Source organism: Drosophila arizonae, chromosome 2, assembly GCF_054131065.1.
Source record: "Drosophila arizonae isolate 15081-1271.41 chromosome 2, UAZ_ARI_1.0, whole genome shotgun sequence".
In the NCBI taxonomy this organism is placed as follows: domain Eukaryota; kingdom Metazoa; phylum Arthropoda; class Insecta; order Diptera; family Drosophilidae; genus Drosophila; species Drosophila arizonae.
Window position 1 is genome coordinate 23,951,579 of NC_142922.1, and position 17,704 is coordinate 23,969,282.

At 37.9% G+C, this 17,704-nt stretch overlaps 6 protein-coding genes across 6 annotated transcripts; 4 read left to right on the forward strand and 2 right to left on the reverse strand.

Moving 5' to 3' along the window:
* The first annotated feature begins 37 nt into the window (after positions 1-37).
* On the forward strand, positions 38-2,419 carry Septin2 (septin 2). The gene is made up of 2 exons (XM_018018958.2): positions 38-274; positions 1,074-2,419. The coding sequence occupies exons 1-2, from the start codon at positions 127-129 to the stop codon at positions 2,183-2,185; spliced, it is 1,260 nt and encodes a 419-aa protein (XP_017874447.1). The 5' UTR covers positions 38-126; the 3' UTR covers positions 2,186-2,419.
* A 101-nt stretch (positions 2,420-2,520) lies between these two features.
* Positions 2,521-6,002, forward strand: LOC108621554 (uncharacterized). The gene is made up of 7 exons (XM_018018956.2): positions 2,521-2,925; positions 3,003-3,151; positions 3,984-4,896; positions 4,953-5,072; positions 5,299-5,463; positions 5,535-5,643; positions 5,705-6,002. The coding sequence occupies exons 1-7, from the start codon at positions 2,862-2,864 to the stop codon at positions 5,940-5,942; spliced, it is 1,758 nt and encodes a 585-aa protein (XP_017874445.1). The 5' UTR covers positions 2,521-2,861; the 3' UTR covers positions 5,943-6,002.
* Positions 6,003-6,692: 690 nt separating this feature from the next.
* LOC108621559 (uncharacterized) lies at positions 6,693-7,858 on the forward strand. The gene is made up of 3 exons (XM_018018960.2): positions 6,693-6,907; positions 6,969-7,233; positions 7,282-7,858. The coding sequence occupies exons 1-3, from the start codon at positions 6,839-6,841 to the stop codon at positions 7,587-7,589; spliced, it is 642 nt and encodes a 213-aa protein (XP_017874449.1). The 5' UTR covers positions 6,693-6,838; the 3' UTR covers positions 7,590-7,858.
* Srp14 (signal recognition particle 14) lies at positions 7,574-8,223 on the reverse strand. The gene is made up of 4 exons (XM_018018963.2): positions 8,157-8,223; positions 8,030-8,102; positions 7,864-7,964; positions 7,574-7,804 (listed from the first exon to the last, which is right to left on the reverse strand). Exons 1-4 carry the CDS (start codon positions 8,178-8,180, stop codon positions 7,673-7,675), a joined length of 330 nt encoding a protein of 109 aa, XP_017874452.1. The 5' UTR covers positions 8,181-8,223; the 3' UTR covers positions 7,574-7,672.
* Positions 8,224-8,343: 120 nt separating this feature from the next.
* Positions 8,344-10,687, forward strand: EloB (transcription elongation factor elongin B). Its single transcript, XM_018018961.2, has 4 exons — positions 8,344-8,720; positions 8,957-9,050; positions 9,234-9,378; positions 9,860-10,687. The coding sequence occupies exons 1-4, from the start codon at positions 8,718-8,720 to the stop codon at positions 9,972-9,974; spliced, it is 357 nt and encodes a 118-aa protein (XP_017874450.1). The 5' UTR covers positions 8,344-8,717; the 3' UTR covers positions 9,975-10,687.
* Positions 10,579-11,680, reverse strand: LOC108621558 (esterase GA18864). Its single transcript, XM_018018959.2, has 3 exons — positions 11,546-11,680; positions 11,170-11,490; positions 10,579-11,109 (listed from the first exon to the last, which is right to left on the reverse strand). Exons 1-3 carry the CDS (start codon positions 11,670-11,672, stop codon positions 10,688-10,690), a joined length of 870 nt encoding a protein of 289 aa, XP_017874448.1. The 5' UTR covers positions 11,673-11,680; the 3' UTR covers positions 10,579-10,687.
* Positions 11,681-17,704: the final 6,024 nt, after the last annotated feature.

Genomic DNA, 17,704 nt, shown 5'->3' on the forward strand with positions numbered 1-17,704 from the left:
ATATAAACGATGAACGGTCCCTGCCAACTGTATATCGATAACGATTAATTAATTATCAACAAAACGTACTCGCGACGCCTTTGCGAGGTCTATAGTGTGCGTGTTTTTTGTGTAAATTGTTGCAAAATGTCGGCTGAAGTTGATTTTGTAAATAAAAAAGAAGTGCATCTTCGCACTCTGAAGCAGTCTGGACACGTAGGATTTGACAGTTTGCCCGATCAACTGGTTAATAAAAGCGTACAAAATGGATTCGTTTTCAACGTCATGTGTATAGGTGTGTATATACAGATGTGGGTGTATGTGTGTATATGCGGCATTGCCCAAGTGCGTATATATGTATGTGCAGTGAATCAACGAAGAGAAATGTGTGGAATTGTATTGAGTGCATTGCACACAGATTCTAAGCCACACAAGCAATACATGACTCACTAACATACATATACACATAATTTCTCAACAGTATGCATGAACGTACGCGGGTATGTATGTAAACAATTGAAATCGGCGCGAGCAGGCCGCAGCCGATTGATATGCAAAGTGTTTAGCAATCGATTTTCAATTTGCTTTCTACAATTTCACCCTGATATCAGTGTTGAGAGAATTTGAAGGGCGTAAAATGCTAGATTGACAAAAAATGAAAGAAAATGCTAGAATGACTTAATGATTTAAATATGTATGTATCTAAACTATTTTTGTGTATTTATTTTATGAAAATTACTATAGATTTCATTTTATAATTTAATTTGATTCAGTCATTATAAAATTCATAAATATATTTTTTTATTCTGTTATTAATTATCATAGAATAAAAGAGAACAATTATAATAGAATTAGGAAAATTTGTAAAAATGTATTTGGTGTAGCCGAGATATGCAACTTTGACTCATAGATTTATAGCCAAATACTTTTTCATAACATCTTACACACATAACACTAAAAAAAAGCCAGACATAGCTATAAAATAGCTAGAATGGTAGCACCGTTTGACACAAATATGTGTCTAGTGCCCAATTGAAGCCACTTATAATAACATTTTGAACAATATGAGTAACATGTGTCTCTTTTCCCATTAGGCGAGACGGGTCTGGGTAAATCAACATTGATGGACACACTGTTCAACACTAGTTTCGAATCGACACCGAGTCCCCATACGCTGCCTAGCGTTAAATTGAAGGCCCACACTTATGAGCTGCAGGAGAGCAATGTGCGGCTAAAGTTGACGATTTGCGATACGGTTGGATATGGCGACCAAATCAATAAGGACGATTCATTTAAGGCTGTCGTCGACTACATTGATGCTCAGTTTGAGAATTATTTGCAGGAGGAACTGAAAATTAAGCGCTCCCTTGTGACGTGCCATGACAGTCGCATACATATTTGTCTGTACTTCATATGTCCGACGGGACACGGACTGAAGTCCTTGGATCTGGTCTGCATGAAGAAGCTAGACAGCAAGGTGAACATAATACCGGTGATTGCCAAAGCGGACACCATCTCCAAGGTCGAGCTGCAGCGCTTCAAGGCAAAAATAATACAGGAACTCAACAGCAATGGCGTCCATATCTATCAGTTTCCCACTGACGATGAGACTGTGGCGGAAACAAATAGCGTCATGAATTCGCACATTCCGTTCGCCGTCGTTGGCAGCACCGAGTTCATAAAGGTGGGAAACAAGCTAATCCGTGCTCGTCAATATCCCTGGGGCACAGTGCAGGTGGAAAACGAGACACATTGCGATTTTGTCAAGTTGCGAGAGATGCTTATCCGCACAAACATGGAAGATATGCGCGAAAAGACCCACACTCGACACTATGAGCTGTACCGGCAAAAGCGTTTGGAGCAGATGGGCTTTAGTGATGTCGATAGCGAAAACAAGCCTGTTTCCTTTCAGCAAACTTTCGAAGCAAAGCGCTCCAATCATCTGGCTGAACTGCAGTCCAAGGAGGAGGAGGTGCGCCAGATGTTTGTGCAGCGTGTCAAGGAGAAGGAGGCCGAGCTGAAAGACAGTGAGAAGGACTTGCATTTGAAGTTTGAAAAATTGAAGAGGGATCATGCGGAAGAGAAACGAAAACTTGAAGAGTCTCGTAAAGCTCTCGAGGAGGACTATTTGGACTTTCAGAGACGCAAGCAGCAATTGGCCACAGCACATCACACACTGACGCTGGGCAAGAGCAAGAAGAAGTAAATGGACAGCATTAGCATTAGCTATAAGCAAATGTCTTCGAGTATTTTGTGTTTTGCGTATCCCAAAGTAATTATTGCTTTTTCATCTCGTTGTATTTCATTTATGCTATTAAGTTTTCTTCAAATATTAATATATACACGCACCAACATACATACATATATATGCATACATACATATAAGTATGATTATTTACAACTAACGAATAAACGATATTAGTATTTTAAACTATGTAAACGAATACCGTTTTTTTCTGGGCTGCTTACCATAAATTCAACTCAAATGAACGAACTAATGTATCGAACGACTTGCGAACTAGCTGAGTAGTTCCGTTTGTTCATTTAGTTCGGTGTATCGTTCAGGCTTGTACCGAACGATTGGGCAGCACTAACTTGCAGTTCTATAAATTAAACGAAAACGCAATAATTATTGCGAATAATTGATGTGCCGATGATTTAGTTATAGTTCTAACTACAAAGCAATTAAAAGTGTTCAACGTATTGTATACAATAAAAAAGTTACTGAAGAGTAGACGTAAAACAATTCAGAAGTGTGTGAGTGTATATGTGTGTAGTGTTTTTTGTTTGTTCATTGGGGCGGGAGTGCAGGTGCATTGTAAACTATTTTTCATAATAACCGCAGTCGGAAATACCAGACGTTTAGTTGTTGCGTTGCAAAAATGCATAAAATTAGCAATACGGCGCTAGCGTTCACTCTAGTGCTATATGCCTCATTGCATACAGGTAAGAACGAGTCCAAATACTAATCAATACGAGCTCGTGCAACTTTAAATATTCTTTACAATTCTCATTGTTTCAAGTTTATTGTAAACATGTTGTTATTACCGCGCCACAACATGCGCTGATCGGCTCCACGGTAAATGTAAGCGCTACTCTATACGATGGAAGGAATATTGCCAACAAAGGTACCTATAGCTTCAGCTGGAAGGATAACGCTGGGCATACGAAGGTAAACATGTTTTACAAATAGAAAGCGATGTTTGCCACTTCAAGAATGGTGGCTGACGAGGCATATGTACATACGGGAGTTCAAAAGAAATTTGCTGACTAATTTCATGCACCCATAACGGGAACTGTAAGGTCTGCTTCGCAATGAACCGCACATGCCCTACGTCTGTCCCAAATTCATTAGTTAGGGAAGAATGCATGAGTTGGAATTAGTGAATGTGCACCGTATCAACTTTTTGCTAATTTGTGTGGCTTTTACAAATATTGTTTGTATTTAAAACGCATTTCAAAACGTTGTATAAGACTCGGTCGGTGATAATAATAAAGTTAATTTTAGATACTGCTTCAATAGAATATGTATATATGTACTCGATATCAAATTTAAAGTGTACATTTTTACAATCACTTGATTTGTAGGCAACCGTGCCTGGTACGTTTAGATACCCTACATAAGTGTAGGATCTGACATGACTGCTTAAACATATAGATTCGATAATATTTCATTAAACAATTCAGTTTCATAGATAACAATATTTTTGTATATATTTTGTATTATTATCAATGTTCCATACAGAAAAAAAAAATAAAACACATTCATTGTTCATCGTTGTCGTATGGCATTAACACAATCAGAAATACACACAAAAGATAAATGATTTATTTCTGTTTATACTTGAGTTATCCCCTATAGCCATACAGCTGGGCTTTCGGGATTAATCTGCGTCACAGCTCTGTTATTAAAAGCAAATGTAATAGGCGCTGATGCGCCCCTTTATTTTAGTTAACAATTAACTAATTAAATACGTATTTCATTTGAATTTGTTGATATGTAGGAATTTGAAACATCGGAGCCATTCAGCAATTGGACTTTCAATTATGCTAACGATATAAGCAATCTGGGAGATCATCGTTTAGAAGTGAGTGTATCAGAGGAGAAGTTTATAGTTTGGTTTCCAGTTGCCGAAAGCACAGTTACTATCAGTGTAGTCAACACACTCAGCGGCAGTTTGGAACTTATACAGAATGATAAGGTGCGGATAAAGGACTTTGTATCCACGCAGGATTTAGTTAAACATAGAATTGAACTATGGCAAGCGGACTTGGACTTTTTGATAAGCAATCATTACTATATCAATACTTACTGGTTCAAGAACTGTACATATCTAGGAATGTCACATGTCTTCGAGTTTGAAGATATATATTCAGTGCCCGATCAATATTATAATATTGAGGCTCTTGTGGTAGCATCGCCAGATCCTCTGCCAGAGCCAACAACATCTACAACAACAACCACTACAACCACAACGACTACTACTACAACGACAACCACCACGCCCGCAACTACAACTACAACGACAACATCCACGTCCACTTCTACAACACCAGCCACAACATCAACAACACCAAGCACGACATCAACAACAACCCCAGCAACAACATCGACAACAACATCAACGACACCAGAAACGACAACTAAGCCTTCGCGGTCTAAGCGGGACGTTAACCAAACGATGCATGCAAACGCCAAGCTGCTTGGTCTAAATCTTGCAGCCGCTGTTAAGCAGGAGCTACAAAAGCAAAACATCACCGGAGCTACATCTGTTGCCCTGTTCAATCCGTTGGGTGTGCGGAAGCTGAAACTGCTGCCTGTTGCAGCTCCGCCGCACACTTGCATAGACGGCAAAGTTGTTGCCCAGGATGCGAGCAAGATGTACGGTTACTTTAACCGGCGAGTTGTCTCGAAGAGTATGTATAAGCTTCAGCTATTGCATGTAAAATGTATTTAATAATATTTGTTGCAGCGCCCATCTCTGGTTTTAGCACTAGCGGTAAAAACTGGGTGCAGCATTGGGAGCTGATTAATTTACAAATCACCTGCAAAGGCTCCCCGCCGTACGAGGTGTGCACTCAATACTACAATGGTACGTATTAATATTGCATAATGTACTAGAATTATTTATTAAGAACTACAATGTATAATTTGATGGGAACTTGCCTAGATTGGGTGTCATCTTTAGTATAGCATAGAATATATTAAAAGATGTTATATATCATCTTTAGCATTGAGTTTTCTTGGTCTTAAATTATTTGACTGATATTAAATGTATTTTTGAAAATGATTATTAACTGAGGCACTTTTGTTTTTAGCGCCATACAATGCTACGGGCAACGAGACGTGCAGCAGCTATGACAGTTTCGATAAGTGTGATTTTAACTTCGCTCGTTATTTTGCTGACAGCAAGACGATTCTGTTTTTCATCCGCAATGAGGTCTCGGCAACTCTAAATCAAGTTACCGTTAACATCTATGAAGGTTGGTAAAATAACCCCGAAGCTACTTATAATTTGATCGATTTGATTAATGTGTTTTTACTTATCCAACAGCAAAGCGACAGTCGCAGCTATCCGTTGTCGTGGTGCCCATTGCCTGCACCCTTGTGGCCGTTTGTTTGGTCATTTTTGGTGTCGCCTATTATATGCAAAGTCGAAATCGGTAAGTAGTATAAATCCTAAAAACAAGCCCAACAAATAACTTTTCCTTTCTGTGGTCTCAGCTTTACGGTGGAAGTGGCTGATTTCAATTTTGGTGATACCCAGTCAGTGGATATGGAATACAAGACATTCCAGCAGCGTTTGATCGACAGCATACGCGATGCGTGGCCATGGCCCCGGTGGCGTAGGTATTCGCAGTCAAGCACGGATCTCATGGCCGAACAACCGTCTAACCCCGGTAGCTTTGGCGGAAATGTTGGCGACGTTGACAGCAATTTGCGCTATAATACTTTTAACTAAAGGCAAACGTAATTGCTTTATTGTTATTATTTAATCAATTTAATTTAAATATTCAACATAGTTTATAATTTGGATTTCTTTGCAATGGGTGCGTTTCATATTTTTGTAGTCATTTGCGCGTCCTCCTAAAACAGTCTGTCCACAAATCCTGATCCTATTCGTCGCCATTAACGCACACTAGCTCATTAATTGCCAAATGACTTGCAATATTCGATAGCAAATGGAGCAACTTTATGAACGCAATTGAAACTCTCATAAAATATTAAGACTGTCTTTGTTCTAAAAAAAAAAAAATAATAATAACAAAGGGAGGCAGAAGGTAACTAACTTATGCTGCAGATCTGTTTTGTATTGCTAGCATATAATATCATGTTTGTTAACATAAGAACGTAAGGATACCTATCTCTCGAATCTGGATGACAAAGGCACAGCACATACATACATACACAAAACAGAACACACAAAATATATTATTCATTGTGATAGAACTAACAGTATATTTGTATGTTAAAAACAAACAAACAAAAAAGAAGAAAAACTGGTCAATGTGTAACGCTGCTAAAAGTACACGGTTAGTGCCGATCAAAAATAAGAGTCTAAATAGGATGACTTACAATTAAATACATATGTGTACATATACAAATATAATTATATCTAAATTATTGTTCTTAAATGGGTATTAAAATTTTAAATAGATTAAACAAATTCTAGCCTACATCAATTCTAAATTGAAATTGCGCAAAAATGCGTAGGCTAACGCAATATGCTCTAAAAATAATTGAGGCATATAAATTAACAGAAAATGTTATATTAACAGAACACTTCCTAAGAGAAATTTGGCATGTAATGCTGAAACTAGTTCCGGAATTTGTTTGTGTTCTTTTCTACGCTTAAAGATGTTTTTAAATGATCTTGGACAACCATTAATATTGGATTCTAAAAAGACATATGGCCCTTATGAACAAGTAAGAAAAATCCTTGAACCTATTTTTATATTTAAAAAAAAATACATTTATAACAAACTAGCATAATGGACCAATGCTGTTAACGTCGGCGGCGTTCCAGGATCACATAGTTCCTTCAAATTGGTGTGGACGCATTATTGGCTCAGCAGATGATGTAGCTCGTTTCCAAGGTGTGTTATCCAAAACCTGTCAAAATCCTGTATATACAGTTTTAAGGCCCAACGAAGAAACGAATATCAAATATGATGAATCCAAAATCAGTTTGACTTTGATACCAGCAGGACAAAACGAAGATAGTGGAAGTGCTACCTTTTATTACTTAAAAAGTAAGTGACTCGGATTTTTAGATGATATAATAGCAGGCATTTTTTTAGATGACTACATTAGATCACTAATAGCTGACAATTTGAGCGGCTATTTGGACTTTATACCAAAAGCTGGTGCATCTTTTCACCGTGCACTTGGCATTGGAATAGATGTCCTGTATTTTGATGACTCGTGTTATGCGTCCGAGGAGAATGAAGCACAAGCTCAAAGAGAGTATATCTATACGCTAGTAAAGTTATTAAGGCCAAAATACTTGTATGGATTAAGACTAGACAAATTACCAAAATATTTGCTCGACTTGTGCGTCCAAAAGGATATGATTGATGTCAATAACATAAATACAGAAGTGCCGTAAAAATTTTAATTTACAAGGGAACGTTGGTTATTGGTAAATATCTAAGAGCTTTAACTAATTATAACGCAGCTACCGAGCGTGTATTATGCCTTAGCTGCCTTAGCCTTGGCTTTCACTTTCTTAACGCGCTTAAGTCCATCCATTTTACTTTTCATAAATTGTGAGTACATCGCCATCATTGTGGGAACATCTTCCTGGCGAACTACTGTGGAAATCTAAAAAGAAATCTTTTATTCTGATATATAAATATATTGAAATATAAAATTGTATTTACCTTTTTGGATTTGAATTGGGCACGCATTAAGCACATATACGTTTCGGGTTTCGGCAGTGGTTTCCTTCCTTCACGAGGTACAGGTCTATCATGCCCATCGTCTAATATTGGAAATGGGAGCGCATATTGATTAGAGAAGTCGCATGCGGACAGCCTGGTTACTTACAGCGTTTGAATGTCATCGTGAAGGAAGCATCCTTTCTCGCTTCATTGGCAATTTTTTCCAGGCGCAGTATAAACTGTAATTAGATGATATATTATTTTGGGATTCCACGATTAATGTATTTATTTACATTAGCATTGTCAAGCAAAACCATTTCGTGGCAGATCTTAGACCAGGCGTAAAGTGACACTTGTGCGCTAGGGATTAATTAGTACATTATTGTATGGTGTAAAATCACAGAGTATTAACAGACTGCTAAGTAACATAATTTCTGACGCACCAAAAAATCAAGAGCTGCCAACTTACATATGTTAAGTTGGCAGGGCTGGCATTCGGTCTTGCTTCGCCAAAAAAAAAAAAAAAAAATTTACATTAAAAATCGTAAAATCCAACGAAAACTTACAAGTGCAGGCAATCGACTAGGCTGTTGAACGCCCAAACACTTCCACACGTCGCCATCACCACAGTCGCACTACTAACGCACCGAAGCTAGCACAACCAGCGTGCACTGGCTGATGGTGTAAGCAGAAACGATCGAACGACTCGACGACCGCCAAAGGAAGCGCCCTCCGCCCGCCCACGCCAGCATCAGAAGCAGCCGTAGTAGGCAACGACAATAACAAATTGTAGCACAACCTTCAGGTCACTTAGCAGTAGTCGGCAAAAGGCATCAAACAACAAATTTTCAATTATGGTAAGCACGCCTCGCCGGCCATCGATGTCGATCTGAAGGATATGTTGACGCTGAATGCAATGCACTAATGCACTTACATATGCATATAAGCACACGCACACGCACCCACACTGGCAAGGGACATGTGTACGATGAATAAGCAAAAGCCGCGCAACATCGCCATCACCGTAGTCAGCGCCGCTGCTTCTGGTGTTGCTATGAACTTTGACCGTAACATTCTGATTTCTTTCTTATAGGACGTGTTCCTCATGATCAGAAGGCATAAGACAACCATCTTTACGGATGCTAAGGAAAACACATCAGTTATTGAACTGAAACGCATGATCGAAGGCAAGTATAGCAATATATCTAAATATTTATGCGTAGCGTATTCGCGCTTCTGTGTGTGTGTTTGTGTATGTGTGCATGTTTGCGGGTGTTTGTGTATGCGTGTGCGTGTGTCGTGTGTTTAAGTGTTATTCCTATTTATAGAGCACATTTTTGATTATTAAGTAATTTTATAATCATCGGCAGGCATTTTGAAAGTGTTACCCAGCGATCAGCGGTTATACAATCAGGACAACGATGTCATGGAGGATGATCAAACGTTGCAGGACTATGGCGTTACGGTATCAACGGCAAAGGCCCAAGCCCCAGCGCAGTTGGGCCTAACATGCAGGTGAGTTATGCTTGCTTCCCTTTCGCTCATTCACAGTTCGTGTTATGAAAGCCGCCCTTTGAGTCACGCTGATAAGCCGCTAATATTTTATTATTATTTGTACATGTTAGAGATGAGCGCGTGTAAATTATTTTTTCATAACAAAAACATTTTTCTTGTTTGCTTAAAATCTAATATTAAACGATGTTTTAATGATACTGACTCGCGATTTTTTTTTCTTTATTTTCAAAACAAAACAAAAAAATTTTTTTGTTACGAATTTTGTTGTTGCTGTAGCTCTTAAGCAATTATTTATTCCTGCGTTTGATTGCAAATTGGTCATTCGGGTTAAAGGGTCAAGAGTTTTCGTGCTCTACAATAAAGCACGACCTGGACTCAACTCTAGAACATTGTACATATGTTATCGGCCGACTCGCATAGTTCCACACGTGTGTCGCATTTGTTATTGAGTTGACATTTTACTAATGTATTTTGCTTGCAGGAACGAGGCGGGCGACTTCGAATCGCTGGAAATCACGCCCTATTCAGCCCCGCCCGACTTACCAGAAGTGATGAAAAATCAAGAGGCCTCAAATGGACAGGAGCAAGTGGCATAAAATCAACAGCAACAGTAACAGCAACATCAAGAACAACAACAACAACAGCAACAACACTTAAAGCCCCAAAATAAAACCATCAGAAAGAGCAGTTACCCACTTGGACATCGCCGCTGCTGCTGCTACTGCTGCTGTCGCATGCAAAGCAAAACTATAAATGCTGAGAGTCAAATTTACTATCACTCGCTTGTCCCACACTACACAGTCAACAAAAAACTCTCTCGATGCAATGCTAAATGTTTCGAATTGTGCTACAGTTTCTTCTCTGCCTGGTCACACAACAACAACTACACAACTAAAGCAACAGCAACAAAAATAAGAAAACAGCAACAATAGCTAATTATGTATGCATTTTTTCGTCGGTTATATAGCAAGGAACAATTTAAACAATATGATTCAAAATTATAATTTGAAATGGGATTTGTTAATCTTATTATTATTATTTTTTTTATATATTACCTATTTGTTTGTTTCTTATGGAATTTGTACGAATTTGTCTAAGAGGAAAAAATAGATACTACACAAAATTTAAATGAAAACTTATGAAATGAAAGTCACAATTGAAATAGCTTATAACAATTGATAATTGAGCAAATGGTGAATATTTAAAATATTGGGATTTAAATTTATTATAATTTATAATCAAATTATGATTATTATTATTATTGTAATAATAAGATTTAATTATTATTAAAAAGAAAAAATCTACATTACTAATCACTATCATCCATTCCCGAACCGGCGGCCGCCGTCACAGCGGCCACTTCTGCATCGTTGGCATCCGTCGCCGCTCCATCGTCCTCCTCGGCGCTATCGATAAACGAGGCGTTGCTGCTCTGCTGCAGTTCCAAGTGCTCCAAGTACTCTTGCAACCTGTCCTGGAAGAAGTTGATGTACGTCTGTTTCTGCTGTGCCGTTGCTGGGAAATAATGGCCGCCGCTATGCTCAAGCACTTCCACATTCCTGAAGTGAGCTGCTAGTGATTCGCTCATCTCTTTGGGAATGATTTCGTCTGTCAAGCCATAAATGTGCAATGTAGGGATTGTGATGCGCTCTTCATAGGCGCTCATATGCACCAGGCTACCAGAAATGAAGCCAGAGCTGAGGACAGCGAACTCAGGTCGAATGGAGGTCACTTTTGGGGAAGTGTATAAAATGTGTAATTAGTCCTGCAATGTGATATCGATGTACTTACATTTCTTTTTGGCTAGTCCACATATGAGTCCCACAAAGCAGGCACCTTGCGAGAAACCTAAAAGTCCTTGAAAGGGTCCCTGTGTCTTCCATACATCTTCGACGTAGCGTAAGCTCTCTTGGAATCCTAATGCCGGACCACTTCTGTTGGTACCTTTGAATGTGCCATCATCTTTGTTGGCCCACCAACTGCGCTGCTGCTCCACAGGCTCTGCCGATGGGTCCAGGGGCGCTGCTACGTGAGGGGCAGAGATAAACACAAACTCAGCGTATTTACCAGCGAATTTGCGAAAGGAGCCAAGTTTATTTTTAAATGAGTCCGCTTTAATTGGAAAATCAAATTAGCTTTAATTAAAAATTATATTCAAGGCACCGACCATCTTGTCGGTATCCGTGCAGGCAAAGAACTCGCACTTTCTCTGTAATTTCCACTTTGTTGGCAGATGTTGAAGCACTGCCGCTTGCTCGACTCGTGCTAGCGGACTCTGATTCGTTGTTGGTCATTATGGAAATACGAGACGTAGCTGCAAAAAAAGCGCCACAAGTAAAAACAAAAGTATTTTTAGGTTAAGCCGATGAACAGCTGATATACCAAATGCTAGAGATGTGACTATTAGTTCATTTAGCGCTGTTGACATGTGCTGGTTCAAAAAGCATGTAAGGGCTGATAATAGTGGTAGCTGAATAATTCGAAATTCCTTTCGCAAATTTTAAATACGTGTGACTCTTTCTTACACTGTGTGGCGCTATCGAAAAATACATCAGGGACATTTCATCATCAGGTGTGCCGCCATCTCTTGTGAATTTACCGTATGCTGGCGCCATCTATTTAAAACACATTTTATTCAGCAAAAATGTTAGCATTACATTTTCCCTCAGAAGGGAAATGCTTTAAATATCCCTATAAGCATGGGAATTATCTAACACCCATACCTTTATTTTTGGCATAATAGAAGGCTTTGATTGGGTATTTTATTGCGAAATTTCCCGTATCTGTCCTACGTCTGTATTATTAATACGTACATATAATTTGAACGTTATCCGAAACACAACGGACATTGTGTGGATTTCAAGTTGAAATATGAATGCAAAACAAATACTTTATATGTAGCATTTCTTTTTTTAATGATAGTCGTTCGTTATTAGTGCAATTAGATCTCAATTCGCAACTAGAACATTTTAATTTAAAAATGTTAATAATATTATAAATAAAGTCGGTCGGCCCGATAGGTGCGGACAGGCTCTCCCTCTTGCTCGCACTCCTTCACAATATCACACAGTCCTCTTATGGGACTCTTCACATTCCCGCAGCATAATATTAATTTGGTGATTTATTAGCAAACGGCACTTCAGGCGTCGGCGATAAATTGTAATGCAAATTAAATGAATGCTTGCGTATTTCACATTTCATTTTGGCCATTGTTGAGGTCGAGCTTGAAATGTTTTAACGCTCGTAAATTGGTGCAGGCATTTGCCAGTTATGCGTAAATTGCAAATATGTATGTGCTACAAACTATTGTTGCAATTTTGTGTACGCACGCACATGTGTGTATGTAAGTGTGCAACCAAATTAATAGAAAAATGCATTTCCAACTGCAACTCATTACGAATGGAAGTGAATTCCACAAAAACGAAGGAAGCAACTATGTACATATATATATGTACAATATTACAGTATATATATTTGTATATAAGTTTATGTATATGTATATATGTATAAACAACCCATCGAGCTACCGCAAATGCACAGACCACTCACTCAGAGGCAACCACACACTGGGAGTCGATAGAAAACTGTTAAATATTTGATGTTGCTGCTATTTCACGCTTGTAAATCACAAACAAAGCCACAGACAGCCGGTCAGAGCAGCTTTTAAATGCGAATAAAACCAAAAAGTTGCCCTGCTTTTAGGCTTGTATCTGTATCTGTATCTGTACCTATATCTATATCTGTATCTGTATCTGTATCTGTATCTGTATCTGTATCTGTATCTGTATCTGTATCTGTATCTGTATCTGTATCTGTATCTGTATCTGTATCTGTATCTGTATCTGTATCTGTATCTGTATCTGTATCTGTATCTGTATCTGTATCTGTATCTGTATCTGTATCTGTATCTGTATCTGTATCTGTATCTGTATCTGTATCTGTATCTGTATCTGTATCTGTATCTGTATCTGTAGCTGTATCCTGGTATCTTCTGTATCTGTATCTGTATCTGTATCTGTATCTGTATCTGTATCTGTATCTGTATCTGTATCTGTATCTGTATCTGTATCTGTATCTGTATCTGTATCTGTATCTGTATCTGTATCTGTATCTGTATCTGTATCTGTATCTGTATCTGTATCTGTATCTGTATCTGTATCTGTATCTGTATCTGTATCTGTATCTGTATCTGTATCTGTATCTGTATCTGTATCTGTATCTGTATCTGTATCTGTATCTGTATCTGTATCTGTATCTGTATCTGTATCTGTATCTGTATCTGTATCTGTATCTGTATCTGTATCTGTATCTGTATCTGTATCTGTATCTGTATCTGTATCTGTATCTGTATCTGTATCTGTATCTGTATCTGTATCTGTATCTGTATCTGTATCTGTATCTGTATCTGTATCTGTATCTGTATCTGTATCTGTATCTGTATCTGTATCTGTATCTGTATCTGTATCTGTATCTGTATCTGTATCTGTATCTGTATCTGTATCTGTATCTGTATCTGTATCTGTATCTGTATCTGTATCTGTATCTGTATCTTGTATCTGTATCTGTATCTGTATCTGTATCTGTATCTGTATCTGTATCTGTATCTGTATCTGTATCTGTATCTGTATCTGTATCTGTATCTGTATCTGTATCTGTATCTGTATCTGTATCTGTATCTGTATCTGTATCTGTATCTGTATCTGTATCTGTATCTGTATCTGTATCTGTATCTGTATCTGTATCTGTATCTGTATCTGTATCTGTATCTGTATCTGTATCTGTATCTGTATCTGTATCTGTATCTGTATCTGTATCTGTATCTGTATCTGTATCTGTATCTGTATCTGTATCTGTATCTGTATCTGTATCTGTATCTGTATCTGTATCTGTATCTGTATCTGTATCTGTATCTGTATCTGTATCTGTATCTGTATCTGTATCTGTATCTGTATCTGTATCTGTATCTGTATCTGTTCTGTATCTGTATCTGTATCTGTATCTGTATCTGTATCTGTATCTGTATCTGTATCTGTATCTGTATCTGTATCTGTATCTGTATCTGTATCTGTATCTGTATCTGTATCTGTATCTGTATCTGTATCTGTATCTGTATCTGTATCTGTATCTGTATCTGTATCTGTATCTGTATCTGTATCTGTATCTGTATCTGTATCTGTATCTGTATCTGTATCTGTATCTGTATCTGTATCTGTATCTGTATCTGTATCTGTATCTGTATCTGTATCTGTATCTGTATCTGTATCTGTATCTGTATCTGTATCTGTATCTGTATCTGTATCTGTATCTGTATCTGTATCTGTATCTGTATCTGTATCTGTATCTGTATCTGTATCTGTATCTGTATCTGTATCTGTATCTGTATCTGTATCTGTATCTGTATCTGTATCTATATCTGTATCTGTGTATATATATGTCTGCCTCTGCATTAATACGCCTGTTTGTGACTATGTTCTTATCAATTTGTGCATTTCTATCCGTTTCTGCCATCTAGAGAAATGCGGTTATGTGGTCAGGGCGACAGACAAGAATGCTCTTTGAATATTTAAATGAAATTCCATCGACTTGATCTTGGTACCGTCTGCAAGAATTTGCAAATATTTTCCAGGTGTTGCCATTGAAGAATTCACTTTTCGCACGAAATGTACAGCATTTAAATGGCGTTAACTAAATTAATAGCCATAAATCACATTTAGTGCATTGCCATCTGCCCAGGGCGTAAATACATCTCTCTGAGCATTTTGACTGGGTTTGGGGTACGTTTGTTTTGTCAACCCCGAATGACTTATCGCTCAGGTGTTGATGAGTTTATTGGCCTTGCGGCCAAAATAATGCGTCAATAAATTTTAATATAAACCAAACAATTAAATTCCTTTCTAAAAAATTCTAATTGCCCTAATTGATGGCCAATCTTTAAATAAATGGTTTATATATAAATTGATGGAATTATAGACTGGGAGAGTCTATAATCAGCTCTCAATGAGCACAATTTTATTTTTAGTGCTATAACAAGACTTTCACTGAGGCCAACTTGTGCTCTGCAGCCACACAGGAATTTTTAATCGCAAACCAAATGCTTTGCCTACTTAGTCAGAGTTGAAGCCCTCGCAGCTAGCACTTAATTATTAAATACAAGTTTTAATTTGTTGAAAAAATACATGCAACCATAAAAACGTGCTTATGCTCAGTCAAACGCCTCTTTAATTGTATCATGATGCCGATTTCCGCTAAATTAAAAATTATTCTGGGCTTTGTTTTTCAACTTTTGTTTTCCAAGCATACGAACTTTTGTTTTCCACTCAGACTGGCCCGAAAGTAGCCAGCTGAGCTGAGGGCAAATGCCGTTGGCGTTGGTTTGCATGAGCTTATTTATGTATGTGCACATAAACAAATATGTACATATATATGTAATTGGCAGAGTATATCTATATTAATGTATACAATGAATGATATTATACGTTTTGTTATATTTATGTTTTATTAAAACGTAATGTAACTGAGCTTATTTATAGTTTGTATACGCAGCGAGTAATTATTAAGAAGCAAGAGAGCAGGCTCATAATAGTAAGACTGATAGGTGCTACTGGGCAGCAGCAGTTACTGCAGGCTTAAGCAAGCTCAAGCAGATATCAGAGCTAGGTCCGCATGTCGCAGCCTTATATTGAACATGAAATAGAATTATTTTCGAAAAGAGAGAAAGAAGGGCAAAACATGCAATCGCAAAGCGAACGCGCCTCTGTGAGCATGCAAACAAAATAATTGCTTAAAAGCAATTATTATTTAATTAGCAGAGCAGAGCATAAATAAATACAAAAATAAAAAAAAGAGAAAAAAAAAACACGCCCACAGAAGGCGAATGGAAACAAAGGCGGCGTCGAAATATGGCACAAGTGGGCAGGCGCAAAGCAGCGAAGGACGGCGAGCATATTGGGGGAATAGAGTAAAATGAAAATGAAGTATGCCATTAAAATCGATCTCATTACTTAGCAACCGGGCGGGCAGCCACAGAAAGTCCAGCGACTGCTGCAGTGCAGAGGGGCGAAGTGTAAGCGGGTCCACAAGTTTAATAACTGAAAATGCTCAAAACACAAAAACCTCAAAAGTAAAAAGCTCTTAGAAATGTCCAGTGAGTGCAAAAACAGAAAAACAGAAAAAAATCAACAAAAAACAAAAGCAAGTCGAGAAATCAAAAGCAAAACTCAATCAGGCATTAAACATTAAGCAGAAAAAATAGAAATGAAGGAAGAAGGCCCCACGGCTGAGTGGAGGGACAGAGAGTGGGACAGGCCGCCCCAGCGGAAGCACATAACAGTGTAGGTAAGCTAAGTAAAAGATAACTGGTCCTCTAAGACCAGCATAACGGAGGCCATCTTTGAGCTGCTGCATTTCCGGCTACACAAATGGAAATGGAGAAGGCAAAAATGTTTTAATTTCTGTTCTGTGCAGCGCTCCCTGTGTAAGCATGTATTCATTTGCCTTTTGTTTGGTTTGCATTGTTGTTACACATCTGTGATTCTGACCAAGGAAAACCGAGAAGTATTTATCACTTATAAGGGAATCGCCACAGTAATTAAGGTACAATACAGCTGAGGCCCTGAGCTTAAAGTCTGCCCAAAAAAGTGTGCTATGCTAAATGCGAGGTCGTGTGTAATCCTATCTCTCCTCAGATGTGCTCAAGGACTGGCTGCAAATTACCAATTAATTAATGCCATTTCACAAAGAAGACACTTAATATTGGTTTTTAATTGAACTCTGCATATTTGCTAATCAAGTTAATAAACTTTCAGCCTTTCAAACTGAGCATTCTATGCACAGCTCGGATCAACTTTCCTGCGCTGTGCATTCAGTTCGAGTTGCTGTCATTGTTCAATGACTTGTCTTAACTAGTCCTGACTAGTCATTGAATACTTTAATGCCCTGTCGAAGGTATTTCGATCACTGAAACTTTTCAGTTTTAAAAAAATTGAAAAATGTAATATAATTAAAAACAATTAAGAGTGCTCTAGTCGGGGCTGACCGAATAGCAGATAGCCTTAGGGAAGCTTATATTTCAATCAATCTGCTTTTGCACGCAACAAAAAACATAGGCATACATATACATATTCAGCTAGTAGGGCTGCTGAAATTAATTAAAACACAATTTTTATGTAATTCTGACTTCCATGTGTCTATTTGCTGAAAATGAACTCATGTTGGAGAGTTAAAGTAAATTTTTGTTTTTTGTTTTTGCAAATATATATAATAATATAAAAATAATATTTAATATAAAAATTATAATATATCTGCGTTCATTTGATGGGCTTAGTAA